This window comes from Micromesistius poutassou (genome assembly GCF_964030765.1).
Source record: "Micromesistius poutassou genome assembly, chromosome: 13".
Lineage (NCBI taxonomy): Eukaryota > Metazoa > Chordata > Actinopteri > Gadiformes > Gadidae > Micromesistius > Micromesistius poutassou.
The window spans coordinates 12,611,571-12,634,524 of record NC_140283.1 but is presented as its reverse complement, the minus strand read 5'-3'; the positions used below and the strand labels follow the sequence as shown (position 1 = coordinate 12,634,524).

The window sequence follows — 22,954 nt, the reverse complement described above, 5'->3', positions numbered from 1 at the left end:
CCAACTTTGATTTCTTTAAACTCGGGTAACTCAAAACTGATTGGCATGCGCATTTCAAATAATGTCACTTCAAATAAACAATGTTTTTCTCATTTTATTCTGAATTCTACAAAAACATTTAATTGTACATTTGAATTATTATAGAAACGACATATTTTTGGTGAAAGTGCAGTGTTGTTATAAAGTCTATATAAAGTAAATGTGCATCAGACATGAGCCGCAGTAAGTCAATTATTTCAGCTGAAGCGACCACGTGGTCAAACACCCATTACAGTAAATTAAACATTTGCCCTGAAAACGTGACATCACCTAATTTACAAACAATGATATCTGATTAAACGCGTGAAACAGTCACTAAAATTGCATCTCATTTGTATCTGGGCACAAACAGCATCTTTAAACCATTTGATTAGGTAGCAGCTCGCAGATTCTTGTTGGTCAAACAATATACTCTGAATGGAAGAGGACAGGCGCAGTGCTGCAAGGCTTTGCTGTTAAACCAGCTTACCCCCTCCAAAAAAAAAACATTTTAAGACATCTTTGGCTATTCTGGGAGTCCAACGTAAAGGCAGGCCACGACAAAGGAAAAAATTGACTTTATTTGCGCTTCCTCATGCCATCCTTTTCCCTTGGGAGATCTGCACGCTCATCCTCTTCTTCTTCCTCCTCCTCTGCCAGCCCTTCATCTCCAGTGTCATTCCTATCTTCATCTTCACTTTCCTCTGGTTTTACTTCGTAAACCTCTTCCTCTTCCTCCTCTTCCTCCCCCTCCCCCTCACCCTCACTCTTTCCGCCCTCATCTGGAGGGGTTGCTGCCCCCGAGCTAAGATCCTTGTCCGTCCCTTCGGATTCTGACCCTGCTGGGCTCTCCTTCCCCGGGCCTGCCTGTGGGTGTGGGTCCGCATGTCTCAGAGCCCGCAGCAGACACAGGGCCACGCTGCACGCCAACAGGCTCCAGATAAGGACCGGCGCCGAGTGACCCTTCACCTGGGAGCGCAGCCACTGGACGGCCCGCGGGACCGTGGCGTTGGACGCACGGCGGGGAGCCGACTTGTCCTGCAGCCGTGAGTTGGGATTAGATTGTGAATGAATGAATGAAAACCATTAATGTCTGCACATTTGCAGAGTGACAGATTTACAAATGTGTCAACACCAAAACCAATCGGTATCTGTAGATCAGGCTGGCCCTGAGCCCGTTGAAAGCCACTCCCAAAAATAGAAAAGATTATACGACCAATCAGCGCTAGTGGGGGGGATTTTGAGTTCATGCTGAACCAGGTGTGGCCCAGTCTGCAGAATTTAAAAACAATGGCAGCACCCATGAAAACTAGCAACCGTTCTATATGAAATGGACCAAATAATGTTTCACAAAGATGAACAGAAATTCGCACGGAAGGCTTTTTTCCTCTGCTGAGGAAACGTAAGGCCATATGTGGAAATATATTTCCGCCAAGCCGATTGATGCAAAAAGCAAACTTGAATATCTAGATGGTATGAGGAGGCAAGGGTAATGTGCAATGCAATGTGTTCTTATAGAGGGTAATTCTCCAATTTATAGTATCTTTAAATAATGGCATATCTTCACATCATCCATACCTTGAGCCCATGCTGGTGGAGCATGTTCTCCAGAAACGGGTCTCCGAGGTGAACGGTAGGATAGAACTCCTCCACGTACACCCTCCTCCACCAGCGCTCCGGGTACGACCTGCAGCACACACACACACACACACACACACACACACACACACACACACACACACACACACACACACACACACACACACACACACACACACACACACACACACACACACACACACACACACACACACACACACACACCTGCTCTAAAGCCCTGCCCTAATGCACCACAACTGTGTCGCAGAAGGTTATCGGTTATTAAAATGTCACAAAAACCTGTTTTATAGACTCATAATAAAACCGTTATTGGTTCCATACAAAAAAAACTAATTTCAAAATCACAGAGTGGAGTGAAAACCAAGAAGGAGAAAGTGGAGACGGACCCGTCCTCCTTGGGCTCGGTGAACCAGTACTTGTAGCGGTGGGCCCGCAGGTAGGCTGGCGGCTGCGCGCGGAAGGGATACCGGGACACGTCTGACTGGAGCAGCTCCATCACTGCAGAGGGAGCAGAACAAAGAGCAGCCTCAGAGGTCCGGGCGTCAGCCGCTCGCTGTCTGCTGGAAGAGTCCAGCAGGGGTCACATTCCTCCCACGCCCGTCTCTCTTACACCTCTTCAGAGTGTACTGCTATGTACACACGGCTTTCTATACGTGTAATTCAACGTGAATTATTATTTGGTTGAGATCTGCAGTAAGTAGGACGTCTAGGCTTGCTCCAGCTTACTGACCTGTCATATGGAACAGTGTATTACCACACCGAGTTGTAATGTGCTACTGATCTGATCCACAGTCCTGATGCATGTCCCAACACTGCAGGAGTGCAGAGTGAGCGGGCCCACACACGTACCGTCGCTCTTGCCCTGCAGGAGTCGGTACATGAGGCTGGTGAACCAGGGGGCCTGGGTGTGGGGGCCCAGGGCGGCAAACCACATCTGCCAGTCCAGCCTGGGCTGGTGGGGAGTCACCAGAGGGGGGCCTGTGCTCGCGTTCCCGGGCTTGTACATGAAGTCAATCTCCTGAAATAATCAGAATTACTTTTATTACATTCTTGTTGTACAAGTACACAATTCTTATGCTAGGTTACCTCAACAAACACGCATAGCAGCAACAATACAATATCAAGTAAATAGATATTTTAAAATATGTAAAATAAGTAAAAATAAGTAAGAAAAATAAGTACAAATAAGTAACAGAAATAAGTAACAGAAATGTAAAGTGATCAAGTGGTAGTGGTACCAGCCATGGTTGATTGTCGTGATTTGTCTAAAATCGGTTGAAAAGAGAGACTACATCCGTAAGTGTTTACCGCCTACAAGTTATGGTCAAAAGGCTGCTGTGGCAACAGTATCCAGCATACACCTCTTCCACCCCCTAAGAGACTGGATTATCATCAACATCAGGTGGGTGTCCTTGAATCCAGAGATTTCCTAAGAGACCACTAGATGACGGTGTTTCCTCAACACTAGCTCACTGTAGGCCGGACGGTGTGATGTAATCCAATATGAACGACATGCAACGTGGTGTCCATAATTAAATACATTGGGAACACACAAGGGATGCACACAAAGGACAGGCTGACGAGAATAGAGCTTTTCAAGGTAGTTACTAGTCATGTGACTTGGACCATGTTGCCATATTATATGTATGAAGCCCATGAAGCCCTGATTAACTGAGATTTTTGTTAAACTAGGGACTAAATCCCTAGTTTAACAAAAATCTCAGTTAATCAGGGCTTCATGGGCTTCATAGGCTTCGATTTTTGTTAAACTAGGGACTAAATCCCTAGTTTAACAAAAATCTCAGTTAATCAGTTTGAAAAAAATAAAATAAAATAGATCAACCTGTTTTAATTTATATTTAAATAATCCACACATCGATTAAACTCAGAACTGCCTTTGGCTCGATTAGACAACATGCAGTCGAGGACCAAATGCCTTGCGTTCGTACGATCCCACAAGAACCCCCAGCAGCCAACCCCCCCCTCACCGTCCAGGTGACCTGGTCCTGGCTCCCCTCGATGACCACCTCGGGCCGGCCGCCCACCCCGGTCATCCTCCTGAACAGGCCGTACGAGTTCACCAGTTGGAGGCGGTCCACCGCCTGGTAGGCCTGCCGCACCCCGGGCCACAGCCGGCCGCCCGAGTCGTACTCCACGTAGGTGAAGGGGACCTGCGGGACAAGGTCAACGTCAGCGGGTCCTTACAGGGGTGAACGTTTGGTCGAATTCAAACCGACATCACAATGTAATAGAACGCGATTTGAAAATCGCAAGGGCTGCAATTTAAAATAGATATATTTATTGGATTTGTTACATGTTTTTCTTTTAAGCGATCTCAGTGTTGAGCTTCAGTTTGGAGCAGGTGTTAAGGCGGGGCCTACCAGACTGATGGTAAACATGGCGACCGCGGCGACACCAATCACTGTCCACTGGATGGTAGACCACAACCTCTTAAAGAAACCCTCCACACAAGCACACCTGCACCACACACACACATACATACAACACATCAGATAAACATACACAATGCAATGCTCTACCCTCATATATTTGGCCTGGGACCACACTTTGCGACTTTCATAAGTTCCTTTACAAGCCTCTTGAAGGGATATTTTTTTTATTTCTGTTGTGAAATGGAAATCTGTAACTCTGTAACTAACCAGTCACGTAAACGGTCACACTTTTTAATGATTTATTTTTTTGGTGGAAACAGAGTTGACTTTGATTTCACAACAGGAGTATGAAGCAGTACTTCCCGTTCCCCCTTAAACTAGATTTCTATGAGGAGATGTGAGTAGCCGTCATTCAGGTCCTACCTGAACATAGATGAGACCATCTCCCAGAAGAGTGAGAGAACACCCAGCCAGATACAGGGGATGGTGACGGTTTTCAGGAACTGGTTGAACTGGTGGAACGTGAACGCTGTAGAGATACGTTACAATCAATCAATCATTACATGTAGCGCTTCTGATGGCAGCCCTGACTTCTACCGAGTGTGTTCTCTTGGAATTAAAGGGTTAGGGTTAGTTTAGGATTCTCCAAAAATAAAATGTATAAACTGGACAATAAACTCTAATGGTGAACGAACTAACCAAAGTAGACTCTGATTAGTATGGTCGTCAAACCCAAAATACATACCCAAATGAGCTATAGCCTCAACAGAAGAATGCAACTCAATTAACATATTACTAAAAGGTTTGTGTGTGTGTTTGTTTGTGTTTGTGTTTGTGTGTGTGTGTGTGTGTGTGTGTGTGTGTGTGTGTGTGTGTGTGTGTGTGTGTGTGTGTGTCAATTTAACGTGCAGACAAAGCCCCAAGAACTGTACCTGTCCTGGAAGACACGCTTTTCTTGGCCCAGTCCAGCTTCAGGTCAAAGCAAACGATGGCTCCAAATATCAGGCCGGACCAGACGGCAATCTCTACCAGGTAGCACAGCCAGGACCACAGCTTTGACTCAGGCTGGGAACCTGAACGGAGCAGAGACCCCAAACATAAAAAAAAAAACTGTTTGTGATCCACTTGTCTCACAAGTCACACTTTTGATATTTTTCTCAAGTCTGGTGAATCAAAACACCTGTGATTCTCAATTGGGGGAACAAGTCAAGGTGCCACATTTGTTAAATATAATACATAATGAACGTTGCTGATCATTCAGTCAAGACCAGAAATTAGAGTATTCTTCAGGTTTCCATTGGAATCACTGCGGCTCCTACAACAGATGTAACATGCAACCCTGACACTGACTGTTTGTAGAGGGTACTGCAGTCCAATGATGTATGGACTACAACAATTATCACTTAGCAGAGTAAATGTGTTACATATAGCTCCTTTAACAATGATGCTAAATGATTATGGTGTGATATTACTTGAAAGAAAACATGTTTGGTTTGGATGAAGGGTTACCAAGACCTTACTGATGGGGCTGTTGTGGTTCATGAGACTAAAAAGGTTGGGAAACACAGCTCTATACCCTAGGAGAATAGACCTAGATCATAATAGAAGACATCAGGAATATAGGTGTGAATATAATGAGTGAGGCACGCGTGTCTGGTAAAAACCAGTACCGTTGGTTGTCTGTGGCTTGCGGAGCCAGAAGTTGACATGCTGGTCGTCCAGTAGAGAGAGACACAACGCCAGGGTCAGCAGGTTGAAGAAGTTGTAATTTCCAGACAGGATGATCAGGATCTGCAATAGCACCTACACACACACATACAAAATGGTTTGTTAGCATCCACCCAATTTCAAGCAAGGGACTCTTAACTCAGATCCTTTTTCCTACCACAAGCGTCAACAGTGAAGCACTGGTGCCCAGTTGCTATTGTTAAGCAGGTGTGTTCATATTTATTTATGATTTTTTTTAGCTCTGTTCACTAAAGCTTAAAATACGTTTACATTTATTTTATCATATATACACACACAGACACACCAACATTGAAAACAGGTTGCACCAGCATTGCAAGTTTGAACGTAGTGTTAACTAAATCAGGGTCATCACAAATGTGTTGCAGCTCACAAACTGGTTCTTAAGTAGCTTCTAAATATGTACCCCTATCCCTTGCAGTGGCGGCTGCACATCTTTCAAAGAGGGGAAGCTCAATTTCGGCCTACATCAAATAAATTGTCAATTTATGTATATGTAAATTATCCTCTCTGTTCCTTTTCAATGAAATGCTCCATCATACCAACTAGCTGTCTTTACCAATGACTTGACCAGTGTCCTCTCAATGGCCAGCAGAGCTAGGCTGCTTAAAAGGACTTGAGCCGCTTTAAACAGGAGAAGCTCCTTTATACACCTGCAGATGTAGCTCTAATTGTTGCCACTAATGAGAACAGTTTGTAAAGCTGAGGCATTGCACTGTCCAACTCCATGTCTTTAAGGAACACCAAGAAATCACAGCTTTCCTCACCCTGCACTGATCTGTGCCATCTGTACTGATCTGAATACAGGACTTGAAGTTCAGCACTCAGACTCCCTGAATTGTAACATATTTCAGCCATAATATTCTCTCATAGCCACAATACTGAGTAAACATAACATAAGCTGATCATACATAGATGAAAGGGGGCGGGCTTTTAAAGCCACAGAACACGCCCACCTCTACCTGGCTATAAAACTCGGACTCCGCCATTTTAGGGCAGAATCTCTTGGGCGGCGTATCGATTAGATGTAAAGCTTAGAGACGCTCCGCGCGTGTTATATACGATCCCTCTCCTTTTGTTTCATAGACGATAGACAATAGATCAATAACCTTAACCAAATAAAGTGAGTTAAAAGCGATCCTGTCTCGGCGGCCCTTCCTGGACCAAAATATCATAACAGAATCAAAGTGATGAACTACCAAAATGATTATTATTATATTAAAACTATTAAACTTGAACAAGGAAAAGTAGGGATTATGTTAAACTGAAGCAAGGAATTGTGTGTATAAGTGTATGAAATGTAGGATGAAAATTGTCTAGCAATTTTACCAAGCAAATATCAAGAAATAGGTTGCAGTTTGTCTTTCGACACGCTTGCAAAATCTGCGATCCAGAGACGCTGAGCGTCCATAGGAGGGACATAATTGCAGCATTATCCAATGACCGTCGACTTTTGATGCACTAAAAAAAGCTGTTCTATGCAGCCCCATTGAAGTGGATGGACGCTGAGCTTCAACAGGCGCACTGTGACGCTAAGGGAATGTATAAGAAGGAAATCGAGTCAGTCGACCTGCAATAAGCAGCTGATTCTTAACGAACTCTTCTTCAAGATGGACATGTTCTAACGCATTTTTTTGTCAATGAAATGTTAACACAACAGTATATATTTGACCATTTAATTTTTGAAATTTTAGGGGAAGCTGAGCTTTCCATGCAGTCTTAGAGAAATCGCCACTGATCCCTTGACATGGGTAAACTGTGTAAATGGTGGCAGGTGGGGACAAAAAAATAAAACTGAAAAAAATTAAATTAAATGATGGGGTGGGTAGCTTACATCGTGGGTCTTCTGTGCGAAGAACCAGTAGTGGCAGATAGTTTCTACACAGGATGCTGTGCCAGAATAACTTTTCAGAATCCCGAGTGGGCCATGCGTATCAACGCCCTCTCCGCCCTTCTTGTTACGCAGTGAGAAGACTCCCTTGTTTAGATTGTAACTTGTTGATTCGTAACCATTTGGAAACAGCTGGGAAAGTTCAACTTAAACATCAGTGCGTTTTTTTACAGTGAGCACATTACTTAGGTATTGATGGTGCAACTTATGGTGCAGTTTGAAACCCAAAAATGGGACAGGGATTTTAAACACAGACCAAGTAATGAACTAATGCATAGCTGGGGCAAAGCAGACGTGGGATAAAAACAAAGAAACAACAGCAAACCTGCAGGTAGAAGGCGCCGAGGCGAAGCCTGCGCAATGGGCTGAAGAAGAGGAAGGGCACGGGTATCTCGATGACGAAGGTTCCCACCACACTGAGCTTCTGCCACCATACTGGCAACTGGTGGGCGAACCAGGCCAGGGAGGTGGGGATGCATTGGGTCTCGTAGTGGTATGTCAGTGCTGCACACACACACACACACACACACACACACACACACACACACACACACACACACACACACACACACACACACACACACACACACACACACACACACACACACACACACACAGTTCAATAATGAGTGGAATGCTGACATATTTCCTTCTCATAATACTCAGGACCAAAAACAAAATCGAATATCAAATAAACCCTCCTAGCATTGGAAACTCATCAGGAACCAATTCCCAATCCAGATTCCTGCATGACCTTTAGAGCTGCAGCTTTTCTCTGGGAACACTTCCCCAGTGGCCCGGCCATAAGATTAGATTATCCACTTTGTAAGACCTGTTTGTGACACTTTTTAATGGCTTTAACAAACTCTGATTGTGAGTGTTTATAAATAAAGTGTACCTTATCGTAGTTTTGCTGAAAAAGCAATGTTCTATGGCTATCCTGCCGTTGTTATCTGTCTGAGTGTGGAAACTGGAAATATTTTGATCACCTTGGACAAAAGCATCAAAGCTGAATGAATACAACTGGACACATCTCTAAAAACCCTCCTTGTCCATAAAACCGTGGGCCATGAAGGCGCACACACACACACACACACACACACACACACACACACACACACACACACACACACACACACACACACACACACACACACACACACACACACACACACACACACACACACACACACCTGTGAGGCCCCACCAGGTAGGGCAGCGGGAGGTGAGCTTGACCACGCCCGACGCAAACATGAGTCTGAAGAGGAGCCAACGCAGCAACCAGAAGGTCACGCGGTCGTGCTCCCTGACCGCCCGGGGGCTTCCGCGGAGCAGGCTGAGTGGAGCCACCAGGACGCACAGGAAGCCCGTCTCCAGCAGCAGGCTGTCCCTGTGGGAAGGAGAGTGGCTCATGAGGGACAGCAAAGGTGGAGAGGGCTGCATTCCAATAGTCTGTCGACTTTTCTACATCGTCGGTTAGCAGAAGGAAGCGTAGACCCACCACTGGAAGTAGAGGAACACCTGGCCCACCTGGAACAAGCACAAACACAATTAAAAAAAACATGGATTGGGAAGTTTGATAATAAGTATATAGACAAAGAATATTGTGAGCACCAACCACGACTGCAATCACCTGGTAAAGGGACAAATAAACCAGCCAGAGGAAGAAAAACACGAGGCTGTCTCGGAGTGGCTCCAGCAGTGTGGCGGCGAGGCTGACGGCCGCCCCGACCAGGCACAGCAGCTCCACGGAGGTGTGAGTGCTCAGGCCGAGTTTAGGCGACAGCCAAAGCAACGTCGGCGACGACTGGAACTGCGCCCACAGGGACTTGTCGCCGCTGTACCGCAGCTGCTTTCGTGCAGGCAGCAAGCCGTCATTACCGTAAAGACCTATTAAAAATAACACACCAAATAATGGACTGGTTGATTCAAGACAAATCCAGATTCAATACAGCTTTTTTAAACGTTTAATTTATTCCCTTCTTCATTTACCGTTCGTTGTTCATCATTATCACACGTCATAGTTGGAGTTTTTACTTTCAAATACTTTTGATTCGCTTTAAATCAAATGCAAGTATACGTCACCCTCGAGTGTGTGAAACGTACAGGGATACGTAGCAGGGGGCTTTTGTTGGCTCTGACCACAGCGCCGTCTGGAGAAAGTTCCAGACAGACAAGTCTGGGCAGCATCCCCGATAACGGCGGGCGCGTATAGGCGTCGCGCAGGACTCACACGCTACTAGCAAGCTAACACACCGCCAAAGCTGAAACGTGCAAGAAACAAGACCCCTAGGCTTACCTGGTATTTGCATGTAAAGCGAGACAAAGGCAGACATGTAAATCAACGCCATGCTCCAGAGGAACAGGCGGCGTGGCAGTGCAATGTACCCCATGGTGAGTGTCCTCCTCCTGCCTTGACACCTAGCTGTACACTGCACTCTGTGATACCACACAACCCCGGGGCTGGAAGTGGTGGCTGGAGGAATTCATACATGGAGCCACGTGACCAGAAGACGCGTAGAGACCCGGCAGCAGCAGGGAACCTCTACTCGGGATTCCGTGGATTATATAACTCATTGTCTTTTTTTTTTTTTAGCTATGGTTATAGTAGACTCCCCAAAAAATAAATATTATAAATCATATTTTATAATGGCCTCGTTTATTTTAGTGCAGTAGTACAACTACATGTCTCTGCCCCACCTCAGAATCATAGCCCCAGGGACCATGTAAGTTTTATACTTTAACGTCTGCAAAGTTACACATGGCTCATGTATCAAAACCTTTTTCTTTACTTTTGGTTGAACTTCTTATAACTTCGTATAACTTTTGCACTGAATGAATCACTTCTGGAAAGGTAATTATAATTTGACAAGTTATAATTTACCACCTCGTCGATGACTGTCATCCTCACGGTTTGGATATCAAACCACGCTGTAAATTACCCCTAAGTAAGGAAGATGCTCATTCAAATACACGTTGGATACAGTAAAAACAAGATCCCATAGCTCGCTAAATCCATGTGAGGTTAATACTCCTGCCGCCGGTACCCTTGACCTCGGCACTAGGCAGTAGCCCTGAAGTTGGTCCCCGGGCACAGCACTGCCCACTTCTACTAGTGATGCTAGTGATGGGTTAAATACAGAGTCCTCAATTTCTTATGGGATCACGATTTAAAAAAAAATTGCCTTGGTTTTCTAGTAGACCTTCTCAATCCAGTGCGTCATACGAAGTTTGACCACACGTAGAGAAAAGAGTATTGATTTTGATGAAAATCACTACTAAAATGAAGTATGGGGAAAATGCATTGGCACGACACCGGCAGGAGACAATTAAAAAAAATCATAAATAACATTTGATTTGTAATATAACATCAGCCCAGAGTCAAACCCTCATGGCACACAATGTGTCTCTCTCTCTCTGATTGGTATACAAGAGTTTGTTGTGCATGCTCGTTATTGCATTTTTTAAATTGAAGTATATAAATAAATACATTCAGTAGTACTTTTGGTTAACATCTAAGATCTAACAGTAGGCTACCAAAGAAAGATGAAATCTGGTATTCAAATGAGTTTATTCCGCAAGACTTGAGAGGCAACCAAGCTGAATCATGGTGAAGTGATTCTGCATGGTGCTAAACACAAAGCATTCTATTTACATTCAAGTTTCAAACACAAATTGAATTGTAACTGCTTTAACATCAATCAAGTGTACCGGCATTCCCGACACAATATGAGTCAAAATATCAGGACCTAGTTGCACATGCAAAATGAGCAGTCAGTTTACCAATATCATTTAATCGTACAAAAATACTATACTTTTTTTAATCACATAAAAGATGTATTGCGCCACATAGACTAGATTATATCAGGCTATTGACTGTTTATATATATATATGTTTTCCAGCATCAGACAAATATTAACAATTGGCTAGTTCAGTAGTATAGAGATGTTGTCTTTCAGTAAAAAAAGAAGAGATTTTGGACCGATTTGTACATTCACTGTTTGAGTTTGTGTGATGCGATAACATTTCGACAAACAGCTCCACGTTCTGTTCAACACAACTGGAACACAGTTAAAATCAACAAGTGGTCGGCATCCTCTAAACGTATATTCTCATAATTAATCTATTATACAATGAATTATTTATAATTATGAAATATTATCTAAAGGCATTGAGAGTTTATTATATGGATGAGCCTGTGTCACTTGAACCCGCTCAAATGGTTCCCAGACTTGAACAAATGGAGGCATCTATGTGTTACTACTTAAGCAAGCTGTACCAAATACACACAAAATAAAAGCTATTTGACAAAGAACACAACATGGTAAATTGGCTGGTAAAATTGGCTGGTATATGATGTCAAAGTACTCCAGGTAAACAAGCATCTTCAGAGACCAGTCTTAGTTCAATGTCATACAGTTGGGAGTTAACAATATTAGTTAGTAGAGTTAGCAATGGGATTTAGTTCATGTTAATACTCTTAAACAGAGCAGGCAGGTAAAAATCGGAATTGAATCCTCCATGACAGACCCATTTTGTCCCTTTATAGTCCGGCGAGCGACAGCGGCTTGGGTAGGGGATGAAACCACTTAACAAAAGGAAGCTGCCCCAGAGTGCCACCAATGGCGGACACATAAAACACGAGCCGTTAAAACAAAAAGGCTATCGCCTGTGTGGATGGATGTAGGCCAGATATTTTACTACCCGTTGTCGACTGAAGTCCAAGACGGACATACAAGGTACAAATGAAAAAAAAAAAAAAAAAAAGGAAAAGAAGCAGAGAGCAGAGTGTTGCCCTGGCCTTTGGAAGTTGAGATTCAGTGTTAAGGCAGCAACAAATCCCTTGTGTTTGGACGGAGAAAAAGGTTGCCTGTCCTTTTTGGAGGGTTCTGAGGGTTTTCAAGAAGTCCCGTCCGTCCCACCGCAGGACGCGGGCCCGATGTTGATCAGAGTGGGCGTGGCCTCTTGGTCCGTATCACGGACAAAGACGACTGCATCGCCGCTCACATTGATGAGACACTGAGCCTGGGAGATGGGGGGGGGGGGTGGGGGACGACACACACGATAGAGGACCACAGGATGAGCGTCGCTGATCTCAGAAGAGTGTGTGGGAGCGTGTGTGAATGAGTGAGTGAGTGTGTGCACCAGTGAGTGTTTGTGTGTGAGAGTGAGTCAGCACCTGGTTCTTGTTGGGATTCTCCATGAACACACACTCCTTCATGCTGTAGGAGACCACAGCGTTGCCCCCTAGGGCGGCTACATGCGCACGCACCATCGCAAACACCTCCGCTATGAACGTGTGGAGAAACCCACTCACACCGCCCTCCTGCAGAACACACACACACACACTTACACACGGTACATGCTTGGGAATAAAATAACATCGTGATCAGACGGGGCACCCCCCCCTCCGTACCTCCCGCAGCGAGGTGGTCTCGCGGATGAAGAACATGTTGATGATGCCCAGGTACTTGATGAGGCGCGTGCCGGGCAGGAAGGACAGGGGCGTCATCTTCACCACGGTGACCGTGCCGCCCCCGCCGCCGCCGGAGGAGCGCGTGGAGCGCAGCGAGCGGGAGCGTCCCTCCGGCAGGGGGCTGCAGCGCTCTGAGGACGAGACTGCACAGGGAACACAGGGAGGGGGGAGGAGACGGGAGGCGGGGTCGAGAGACACAGGCAGAGAGGCGGAGGGAGAGAGAGAGAGAGCAAGGGAGGCAGAGAGAGGGGGTGAGAAATGGAATAAATACATTAAAATAAAAAAAAAAGGGCAAAGTCAGAAGGAAAATTTGCAAGAGAGAGAAAAGCCAGGTGGAAGGTATGAAACATGTAGAATGGATATTGTCGTATAGTTAGAGTAAACATTGTGTACTAGTGCTCCGCAGGGGGTCCGCTGAGCGTGTGCATTTGGCCAATGTGAACCGCAACCACGTGCATGTAAACAACAACAACCACAACGTGCATGAGTCTCGTCGTGAAAACAATAGCGGGCAGCAGAGTGGTAGCAGTGTGGTAGCAACACGCACGCACGCATAAAAAGCCCAAAGTGCCATGCATCCCGTGCGGCTGGAGAAGGACGGACAAACAGTCACACAGTGTCTGCAGACAGACAGACAGACCTGGGCACAGCTGCGCAGTGTGTTTACATGTGTGTATGTGTGTGTGTGTGGCCTATCTGCAGTGAGGTGCATTGGTGGATGTTTACAAATAGGTGGAGAGGAGAGGAGAAGGGGGGGGCGCGGGTTGGAAGAGTTTGGAGAGATGGAAATGGAGAAGGGGACAGCTGTGGTCTGAGCATATGAAATCAGAGCGAGAGTGTGAAAGATGCCTTCTACTGCCATGTATCTTCTTCTACTGCACAGAGGAGGAGAGGGCTGCTTGTGTCTGTACCAAGTCTAAGTGGAACTGGAATTTGATGGCCACACGGGTGCCGGTTTGATCGTTGACGACTAATATCTACACTAGACTGAGGCCCATTTCAGATGACGTTTATGGTCCAAGTCCCAAATGGAGGAGAGTTAAAGGAGAGAAGCCAGGTTTCCTACAGTGGATTTATTTTGAATTGAATTACACAGTGAATGTACTTTTACCTGCTGAGGTCACATCGCACAATCTACACTAGCCAATAGGAGTCCCCCTGAGGGGCGGGGCTTCAGCTTTCACACTCTAGCCAATAATAAGCTGGCGCTTGATTTAGAGTGCTCCGCCCCCCAGTGGCATGCGGGGAGGACTGTGTGTGTACAGATATATGTGTGTATGCGTCTGGATGTAAATATGTGTGAGAGTGCATGTGAGAGGAACGATGTACTGCGTCGGTATATAAGAATGATCACCAGAGCGTGCTAGCGACTGAGTCCTCCTACTTGTCTTAACTGATCCTCGTCTTATGGTGTGAGCTTTCAGCCTAATCAGCTCTAGCCAGGTGCTGCATCTGTCTGCAAAGGAACCGTAATCAACCGAGGTAGCTGGAGAGAACACACACACACAGAACACGCACACACACAAACCACCACAGGCATACACATGTTCCACCCAAAAAACAACAAACGGGAAAAAAAAAAACACACATACATACACACACACACACACAACAAACAAAAAAACAAACAAACAACGACAACAAAAACAAAAGAAAAACAATATAAGAGGATGAGAGGTTTGGGTACAGCGGATAACCTGTCCCACAGACCAAAGGATGAAATCCAAACAGAGCAGTGTAGTTGTCATGGGAGCACGAGGAGAGGTGTGTCAGAGGGGAGTGAGATGAGGGGCCAGACAGCTTACCTCTGGATGGACCGCCAGCATTCTCTGGGACACCTGTAGACACACAGGTGATGCGTTATAGCTGCATACTGTGGAGTCTGTCCCTTTGACACTTCAGACCCTCGCTCTGCCCGTTTCTGTCTGTCTCTCTATGGCCATCCGTCTTTCGCTCTCCCCCTCCCTGTCTGTATCTCTCCCCGTCGGTCTCCATCTCCCTACAATGCATCTCCCTTAAATTCCAACATTTTGGATCAGAATTTGAGAGAGAGAGAGAGAGAGAGAGAGAGAGAGAGAGAGAGAGAGAGAGAGAGAGAGAGAGAGAGAGAGAGAGAGAGAGAGAGAGAGAGAGAGAGAGAGAGAGAGAGAGAGAGAGAGAGAGAGAGAGAGAGAGAGAGAGAGAGAGAGAGAGAGACCTTGAATTTCTGGCCCCCTAAAGACCTGGGTTGGCCTGATGGATGCAGTACGAGGGTTATGAGGGATCCTACGCCATCCTACGCCGGGGACACTGGACTCGTGTGAGCTAGACCCCACCGCACAGGGTTCTACAGGCACTAGCGTGTCCTACAGCCACGAGCGCTGGCGCTTTACCTGGAGAGGACACCATTAACAGGTGGTTTTTGTGGAGCTTTGCGACCGGTGTGAGTAAAGAGACCGTACCTGGGGCAGTTGGTGAGGGAGGACAGGGGCGATCAGAGTTAGTGGGGAAAGCCGGGAGGCCGGCGACTCGGCGTGGGACAAGGGGGCGGGCCTGAGAGCGCTGAGGAAGGGGTACCTGTGAATTTGGCTGTCAGGTTACTAATGGCGACGGATGCAGACTCGGCGCAGAGCTCCATGGGAAACTGCAGCTGGTCCTCGTTCTCGCCCACACCTGAAGAAAGAGAGAAGACCAGAATGTCAAACGGAATGAGATCATATACTGTCCATTTGGAATAAGGTCTCTCTGATTGAAGCACGGCGGTTTTTGGATGCGGACCTTTGAAAACGGCCCTGTCTCCTAGCTTCTCCTGGACCGGTTCCTTATCAAAACTCATGGCCACCGCCGTTACTGCCACCTAGTGGGGAAGTTGGGACAGACAGACAGACCACGTCACACTCAGTGACAATCTGAATGTCATCACCTCCGGCGGGGCGATAAATGATCAAATGAATCAAGGATATTGATGATGTCAAAGCACAACCGAGGAGAGGCGTCAAGTCCTACCTGGATGAGTTCGTCCTCTGGCACGGCGACGGTGAAGTTGACGTGACACAGACAGCAGGGGATCATGGAGCGCAGCTTGAAGTACAAACTCTGAAAACACGACGACGACGACGACAACGCACACAAACTCGTTATCAACAGCAGCGCCGCCGCTACGTTCACGAGCTGCATGCGCCGTGCGTAGGGCATCGAGGGCCAGAGGTGGCACCCACACAGCCTCATCAGCATCGTCTTAGAAATGATTGATATTAACATCAAGCACAAGCAGCGGGCCTGTGTCACACTCCAAGGTGAGAAGGCCTGGAATACATCAAAGGGTTGTCGGTTCAATCCCTTGGAACCCAAGGGGTAATCCCTTCGAAGACTTGAGCAAGATAAACTCGAGGAGAATATTTCTATAGAATATATTTCTATATAGTTTATAGTTCTATAGAACTACACAAAATGACATTACAACCAATCCCCATGAACAGTGGGTCGTTTAGTTAATAGTCCACCAGATGAGTTACCTTTAGCAGATTTTCACACATGTCAGTGAAGATCTTGTTGAGGCTTTGGTTGGTGAGATTGGCATTACTCAACCGTAAGACCCTCACTGACGTAAACATCTGGAGGAGAAACAAGCACATTCGAAGGGATACACATCAGCGAGGCTGCAGAAGAGAGTGGGGTGGTAAAAGGAGGCAACCATTGGAGTATTGGGGCAGAACCTGTAGTCCGGAGGTCCAGTTGTACACCCCAGGCATCACCTCCGTGTTACAGCTGTAGAAGCCTTGAGCCGACAGGACAACCTCAGAGTTAGATCCCGATCCCGATCGAAAGCGGCGAGGAATGACTTGCCATTATGGAGGGGAACATTACCCAGAAGGCAGTGCTACATACCTGCGGGGGGAGGGGCATCGGTCAGGAGGGAGTGGATGTCCTCCACAGCGTCCGTGTCATCAATCTGCAGGAACACAAATTCACTGTTCAACGCGTGTTGTTGATTTGTTTGATTGACAGCTGTGCTCTTAGTACACTGGTCTGGCTAATAAATATTAATTGCTCAGTCCCACATTCCTTTCCCAAAGGATCAGGGCAATGTTGAATTGGGATTAGCCAATCATGTTTGTTATCTGTGACAATATGGTGGCGTGATCAGCCGTAATAAATGAACATGAGGGCTTGTCCTGAAAAAAGTTCAGGCTGTATTGTATGTCTAATGACGTTGTCTAATAATTGCTAAAACATTTCGGCCCCCAAGATGATTAGGCGGTCAATAGTCCCCAGTATACTCGCCGTTCCCAAGTTGTCGTGCGACATTGTGACGTCACAGGAGCGCCGTGACTATTTATACTCGCGCTGGTGGCCGCGACACTATTTGCAGTCTCCTCCTGAACAGAGGTGTCGCCACTGAGGAAAGGCTACCGACTTTTTACTATTTCCACGCACTAGAAGAAGAATAAAACGTAAACAATGGCAGAGCTGGCAGCAGCAATGATGTCACAGTCAATGTCGGCGACGATATTGGATTCTATGGATATATATATATATATATACACACCACACAATAAAATTGAAAATATAAAGAAAGAAACAATAAAACAAACAAAAAACCTTAACAATAACACGCATTTAAATGTGCATCAACGTTCACACATTCTTCGTGGGTGCTGCTGGGTGTGCTCTAATAGTCTGTAACAGCTTTTTGGGGGTCAAGCAGCGAAGCTGCGAGACAACCATTGTTTTCGTATTGTTTCCTATTATTGGGGGTCAAGCAGCGAAGCTGCGAGACAACCATTGTTATTCTACGTTTTCCTATTATTATTGGGGGTCAAGCAGCGAAGCTGCGAGACAACCATTGTTATTCTACGTTTTCCTATTATTATTATTATTATTATTATCCTTCAATGGGAGTCTATGGCAGCCCATAGAACCCCATGGTAAAAAGTTGTGAAATTTGGCACACTGATTCAGGACAGGCCCACAAGCCCTCACAGCAAATTTGAGGTTGCTAGCCCATAAGCTCTAGCGCCACCAACAGGTCAAACATTATTTTCATTCAATGGGAGTCTATGGCAGCCCATAGAACCCAATGGCAAAAGGTTGTGAAATTTGGCACACTGATTCAGGACAGTCCCCTAAGCCCTCACAGCAAATTTGAGGTCGCTAACCCATGAGCTCTAGCGCCACCAACAGGTCAAAGTTGGACATGCATTCATGTTTATAACTTTTGACCCATTCATCCAATATTCACAAACAAGGCATCATTGGAATCCTTGGGCCAAGCCGAGTTCAACACACCCTATGACGTCATTTTGCGTCATGATAGATTTTCCGCCATCTTGGTTTATGTCAAAAACCTTCAAAATGTTTCACACATCACACATTTTGTCCAATCATCTCGAAACTTGGCACATATGTTGATCAGACTATGCCTCACAAAAGTTATCGAACAGATTGTTCAAATTCAAAACCGTTTGGCCGCAACAGCCAATCAAATTTGACCACGAAGCCGCCAAACAGGAAGTAAGCCTGTTTCTCAGCAGCCCTTTGACATATCATAACCAAACTTGGTACATAGACCCATGACATCATCATGGGGACACTCATTAGGTTTGGTGACCTTTGACCTCTAGAGGGCGCTATAATTAATGACAATGTGTTTTAACTCCTCTCTCTTCACATGAGTATATTTCAAACACATTTCCAATGTCTGGTTAAACTATGAGACCTCCCCATATAGCTAGTAAATGATATCTCACGGAAATAACCGCGACAGCCAATCATATTCGACTGCAAAACCGCCAAACAGGAAATAAGCCAATTTCTCAGCAACCCTTTGACATATCATAACCAAACTTGGTACATAGACCCATGACATCATCATGGAGACACTCAATGAATTTGGTGACCTTTGACCTCAGGGGCACGTCAAACAGGAAGTGAGCTCATATCTCTGCAAGGCTTTCATGTATCCAAACCAAACTTGGCTCATAGACTTATGACCCTATCCTGATGATGCCCAATGAATTTGGTGACCTTTGACCTCTAGGGGGGCGAATGTGATCGTATCTCAGTCAATCCTTTATTTTTTGACGTGCAACTTGTCGAAAGTGCTGAAGGCCGCGTGTTTGGCCTGTTAGATCTATCTTTTATGTTTTAATTTTGTTTAATTAGTTTATCAGCTTGACTCCCTCAACACTGCTCGCAGTTTTAATTATTATTATTATTATTATCCTTCAATGGGAGTCTATGGCAGCCCATAGAACCCCATGGTAAAAAGTTGTGAAATTTGGCACACTGATTCAGGACAGTCCCATAAGCCCTCACAGCAAATTTGAGGTCGCTAGCCCATAAGCTCTAGCGCCACCAACAGGTCAAACATTATTTTCATTCAATGGGAGTCTATGGCAGCCCATAGAACCCAATGGTCAAAGGTTGTGAAATTTGGCACACTGATTCAGGACTGTCCCATAAGCCCTCACAGCAAATTTGAGGTCGCTAGCCCATGATCTCTAGCGCCACCAACAGGTCAAAGTTGGACATGCATTCATGTTTATAACTTTTGACCCATTCATCCAATATTCACAAACAAGGCATCATTGGAATCCTTGGGCCAAGCCGAGTTCAACGCACCCTATGACGTCATTTTGCGTCATGATAGATTTTCCGCCATCTTGGTTTATGTCAAAAACCTTCAAAATGTTTCACACATCACACATTTTGTCCAATCATCTCCAAACTTGGCACATATGTTGATCAGACCATGCCTCACAAAAGCTATACAACAGATTATCCAAATTCAAAACCGTTTGGCCGCAACAGTCAATCAAATTTGACCACGAAGCCTCCAAACAGGAAGTAAGCCAATTTCTCAGCAGCCCTTTGACATATCATAACCAAACTTTGTACATAGACCCATGACATCATCATGGGGACGCTCATTAGGTTTGGTGACCTTTGACCTCTAGGGGGCGCTATAATTAATGACAATGTGTTTTAACTCCTCTCTCTTCACATGAGTATATTTCAAACACATTTCCAATGTCTGGTGATACTATGAGACCTCCCCATATAGCTAGTAAATGATTTCTCACGGAAATATCTGCGACAGCCAATCAAATTTGACCGCAAAACCGCCAAACAGGAAATAAGCCAATTTCTCAGCAACCCTTTGACATATCATAACCAAACTTGGTACATAGACCCATGACATCATCATGGAGATACTCAATGAATTTGGTGACCTTTGACCTATAAGGGGGTGAGTGTTATCATATCTCAGTCGATCCTTTATTTTTTGACGTGCAACTTGTCGAAAGTGCTGAAGGCCGCGTGTTTGGCCTGTTAGATCTATCTTTTATGTTTTAATTTTGTTTAATTAGTTTATCAGCTTGACTCCCTCAACACTGCTCGCAGTTTTAATTGGGGGTCAAGCAGCAAAGCTGCGAGACAACCATTGTTATTCTACGTTTTCCTATTATTATTATTATTGGGGGTCAAGCAGCAAAGCTGCGAGACAACCATTGTTATTCTACGTTTTCCTATTATTATTATTATTATTATTATTATTATTATTTTCCTGACATTGGAGTCTATGGCAGCCCATAGAACCCCATGGTAAAAAGTTGTGAAATTTGGCACACTGATTCAGGACAGTCCCATAAGCCCTCACAGCAAATTTGAGGTTGCTAGCCCATAAGCTCTAGCGCCACCAACAGGTCAAACATTATTTTCATTCAATGGGAGTCTATGGCAGCCCATAGAACCCAATGGCAAAAGGTTGTGAAATTTGGCACACTGATTCAGGACAGTCCCATAAGCCCTCACAGCAAATTTGAGGTCGCTAGCCCATGAGCTCTAGCGCCACCAACAGGTCAAAGTTGGACATGCATTCATGTTTATAACTTTTGACCCATTCATCCAATATTCACAACCAAGGTATCATTGGAATCCTTGGGCCAAGCCGAGTTCAACGCACCCTATGACGTCATATTGCGTCATGATAAATTGTCCGCCATCTTGGTTTATGTCAAAAACCTTCAAAATGTTTCACACATCACATATTTTGTCCAATCATCTCGAAACTTGGCACATATGTTGATCAGACTATGCCTCACAAAAGTTATCGAACAGATTGTTCAAATTCAAAACCGTTTGGCCGCAACAGCCAATCAAATTTGACCACGAAGCCGCCAAACAGGAAGTAAGCCTGTTTCTCAGCAGCCCTTTGACATATCATAACCAAACTTGGTACATAGACCCATGACATCATCATGGGGACACTCATTAGGTTTGGTGACCTTTGACCTCTAGGGGGCGCTATAATTAATGACAATGTGTTTTAACTCCTCTCTCTTCACATGAGTATATTTCAAACACATTTCCAATGTCGGGTTAAACTATGAGACCTCCCCATATAGCTAGTAAATGATATCTCACGGAAATAACCGCGACAGCCAATCAAATTCGACCGCAAAACCGCCAAACAGGAAATAAGCCTGTTTCTCAGCAACCCTTTAACATATCATAGCCAAACTTGATACATAGACTCATGACATCATCCCGGGGACACCCAAACAATTTGGTAACCTTTGACCTCAGGGGCACGTTAAACAGGAAGTGAGCTCATATCTCTGCAAGGCTTTCATGTATCCAAACCAAACTTGGCTCATAGACTTATGACCCTATCCTGATGATGCCCAATGAATTTGGTGACCTTTGACCTCTAGGGGGGAGAATGTGATCGTATCTCAGTCAATCCTTTATTTTTTGACGTGCAACTTGTCGAAAGTGCTGAAGGCCGCATGTTTGGCCTGTTAGATCTATCTTTTATGTTTTAATTTTGTTTAATTAGTTTATCAGCTTGACTCCCTCAACACTGCTCGCAGTTTTAATTATTATTATTATTATTATTATTATCCTGCCATTGGAGTCTATGGCAGCCCATAGAACCCCATGGTAAAAAGTTGTGAAATTTGGCACACTGATTCAGGACAGTCCCATAAGCCCTCACAGCAAATTTTAGGTTGCTAGCCCATAAGCTCTAGCGCCACCAACAGGTCAAACATTATTTTCATTCAATGGGAGTCTATGGCAGCCCATAGAACCCAATGGCAAAAGGTTGTGAAATTTGGCACACTGATTCAGGACAGTCCCATAAGCCCTCACAGCAAATTTGAGGTCGCTAGCCCATGAGCTCTAGCGCCACCAACAGGTCAAAGTTGGACATGCATTCAAGTTCATAACTTTTGACCCATTCATCCAATATTCACAACCAAGGCATCATTGGAATCCTTGGGCCAAGCCGAGTTCAACGCACCCTATGACGTCATATTACGTCATGATGGAATTTCCGCCATCTTGGTTTATGTCAAAAAACTTCAAAATGTTTCACACATCACACATTTTGTCCAATCATCTCCAAACTTGGCACATATGTTGATCAGACCATGCCTCACAAAACTTATCAAACAGAATCTTCAAATTCAAAACCGTTTGGCCGCAACAGCCAATCAAATTTGACCACGAAGCCGCAAACAGCAAATAAGCCTGTTTCTCAGCAGCCCTTTGAAATATCATAACCAAACTTGGTACATAGACCCATGACATCATCATGGAGACACTCAATGAATTTGGTGACCTTTGACCTATAGGGGTGCAAGTGTGATCATATCTCAATCAATCTTTTATTTTTTGACGTGCAACTTGTCGAAAGAGCTGAAGGCCGTGTGTCTGACATAGATCTATCTTGTTCATGTGGCTACTTTGGTCTATTCTGCTAATTTGTTTATAGAGTCCCATTCAGCTTGACCCCCACATTACTGCATGCAGTTATATTT

At 45.1% G+C, this 22,954-nt stretch overlaps 2 protein-coding genes across 8 annotated transcripts in view; both read right to left on the bottom strand.

The window, feature by feature from the left end:
• Positions 1-78: 78 nt before the first annotated feature.
• lmf2a (lipase maturation factor 2a) lies at positions 79-10,122 on the bottom strand. The gene is made up of 14 exons (XM_084477062.1): positions 9,968-10,122; positions 9,302-9,558; positions 9,170-9,198; positions 8,862-9,058; positions 7,994-8,172; positions 5,702-5,834; positions 4,964-5,104; positions 4,455-4,560; positions 4,020-4,116; positions 3,627-3,809; positions 2,488-2,656; positions 2,025-2,136; positions 1,597-1,705; positions 79-1,056 (listed from the first exon to the last, which is right to left on the bottom strand). The coding sequence occupies exons 1-14, from the start codon at positions 10,059-10,061 to the stop codon at positions 598-600; spliced, it is 2,265 nt and encodes a 754-aa protein (XP_084333188.1). The 5' UTR covers positions 10,062-10,122; the 3' UTR covers positions 79-597.
• A 1,113-nt stretch (positions 10,123-11,235) lies between these two features.
• c2cd5 (C2 calcium dependent domain containing 5) overlaps positions 11,236-22,954 on the bottom strand; it is a 31,582-nt gene continuing 19,863 nt past the window's right edge. For 3 of the 7 annotated variants that reach the window (XM_084477583.1, XM_084477578.1, XM_084477580.1), the window contains 11 exons: positions 17,013-17,076; positions 16,841-16,902; positions 16,640-16,738; positions 16,131-16,220; positions 15,903-15,981; positions 15,702-15,797; positions 14,951-14,983; positions 14,500-14,631; positions 13,086-13,288; positions 12,849-12,995; positions 11,236-12,694 (listed from right to left, as the gene is read on the bottom strand). In XM_084477583.1, coding sequence (XP_084333709.1) covers positions 12,569-12,694; positions 12,849-12,995; positions 13,086-13,288; positions 14,500-14,631; positions 14,951-14,983; positions 15,702-15,797; positions 15,903-15,981; positions 16,131-16,220; positions 16,640-16,738; positions 16,841-16,902; positions 17,013-17,076 — 1,131 coding nt within the window. In that variant the 3' untranslated portion in view covers positions 11,236-12,568. The remainder of the gene's footprint in view (positions 12,695-12,848; positions 12,996-13,085; positions 13,289-14,499; positions 14,632-14,950; positions 14,984-15,701; positions 15,798-15,902; positions 15,982-16,130; positions 16,221-16,639; positions 16,739-16,840; positions 16,903-17,012; positions 17,077-22,954) is intronic. The other 4 variants (XM_084477579.1, XM_084477584.1, XM_084477581.1 and 1 more) reach the window with 3 other exon arrangements.

What these genes read in the sequence shown, in the direction of transcription:
- lmf2a (XM_084477062.1), bottom strand. Translation starts at nt 10,061, where the DNA reads ATGGGGTACATTGCACTGCCACGCCGCCTGTTCCTCTGGAGCATGGCG. An exon ending in TCGGCGCCTTCTACCTGCAG is followed by an intron (nt 5,835 to 7,993) that starts GTTTGCTGTTGT and finishes GTGTGTGTGTAG; the next exon opens with GTGCTATTGCAGATCCTGAT. An exon ending in ACCGAGCCCAAGGAGGACGG is followed by an intron (nt 1,706 to 2,024) that starts GTCCGTCTCCAC and finishes TGTGTGCTGCAG; the next exon opens with GTCGTACCCGGAGCGCTGGT.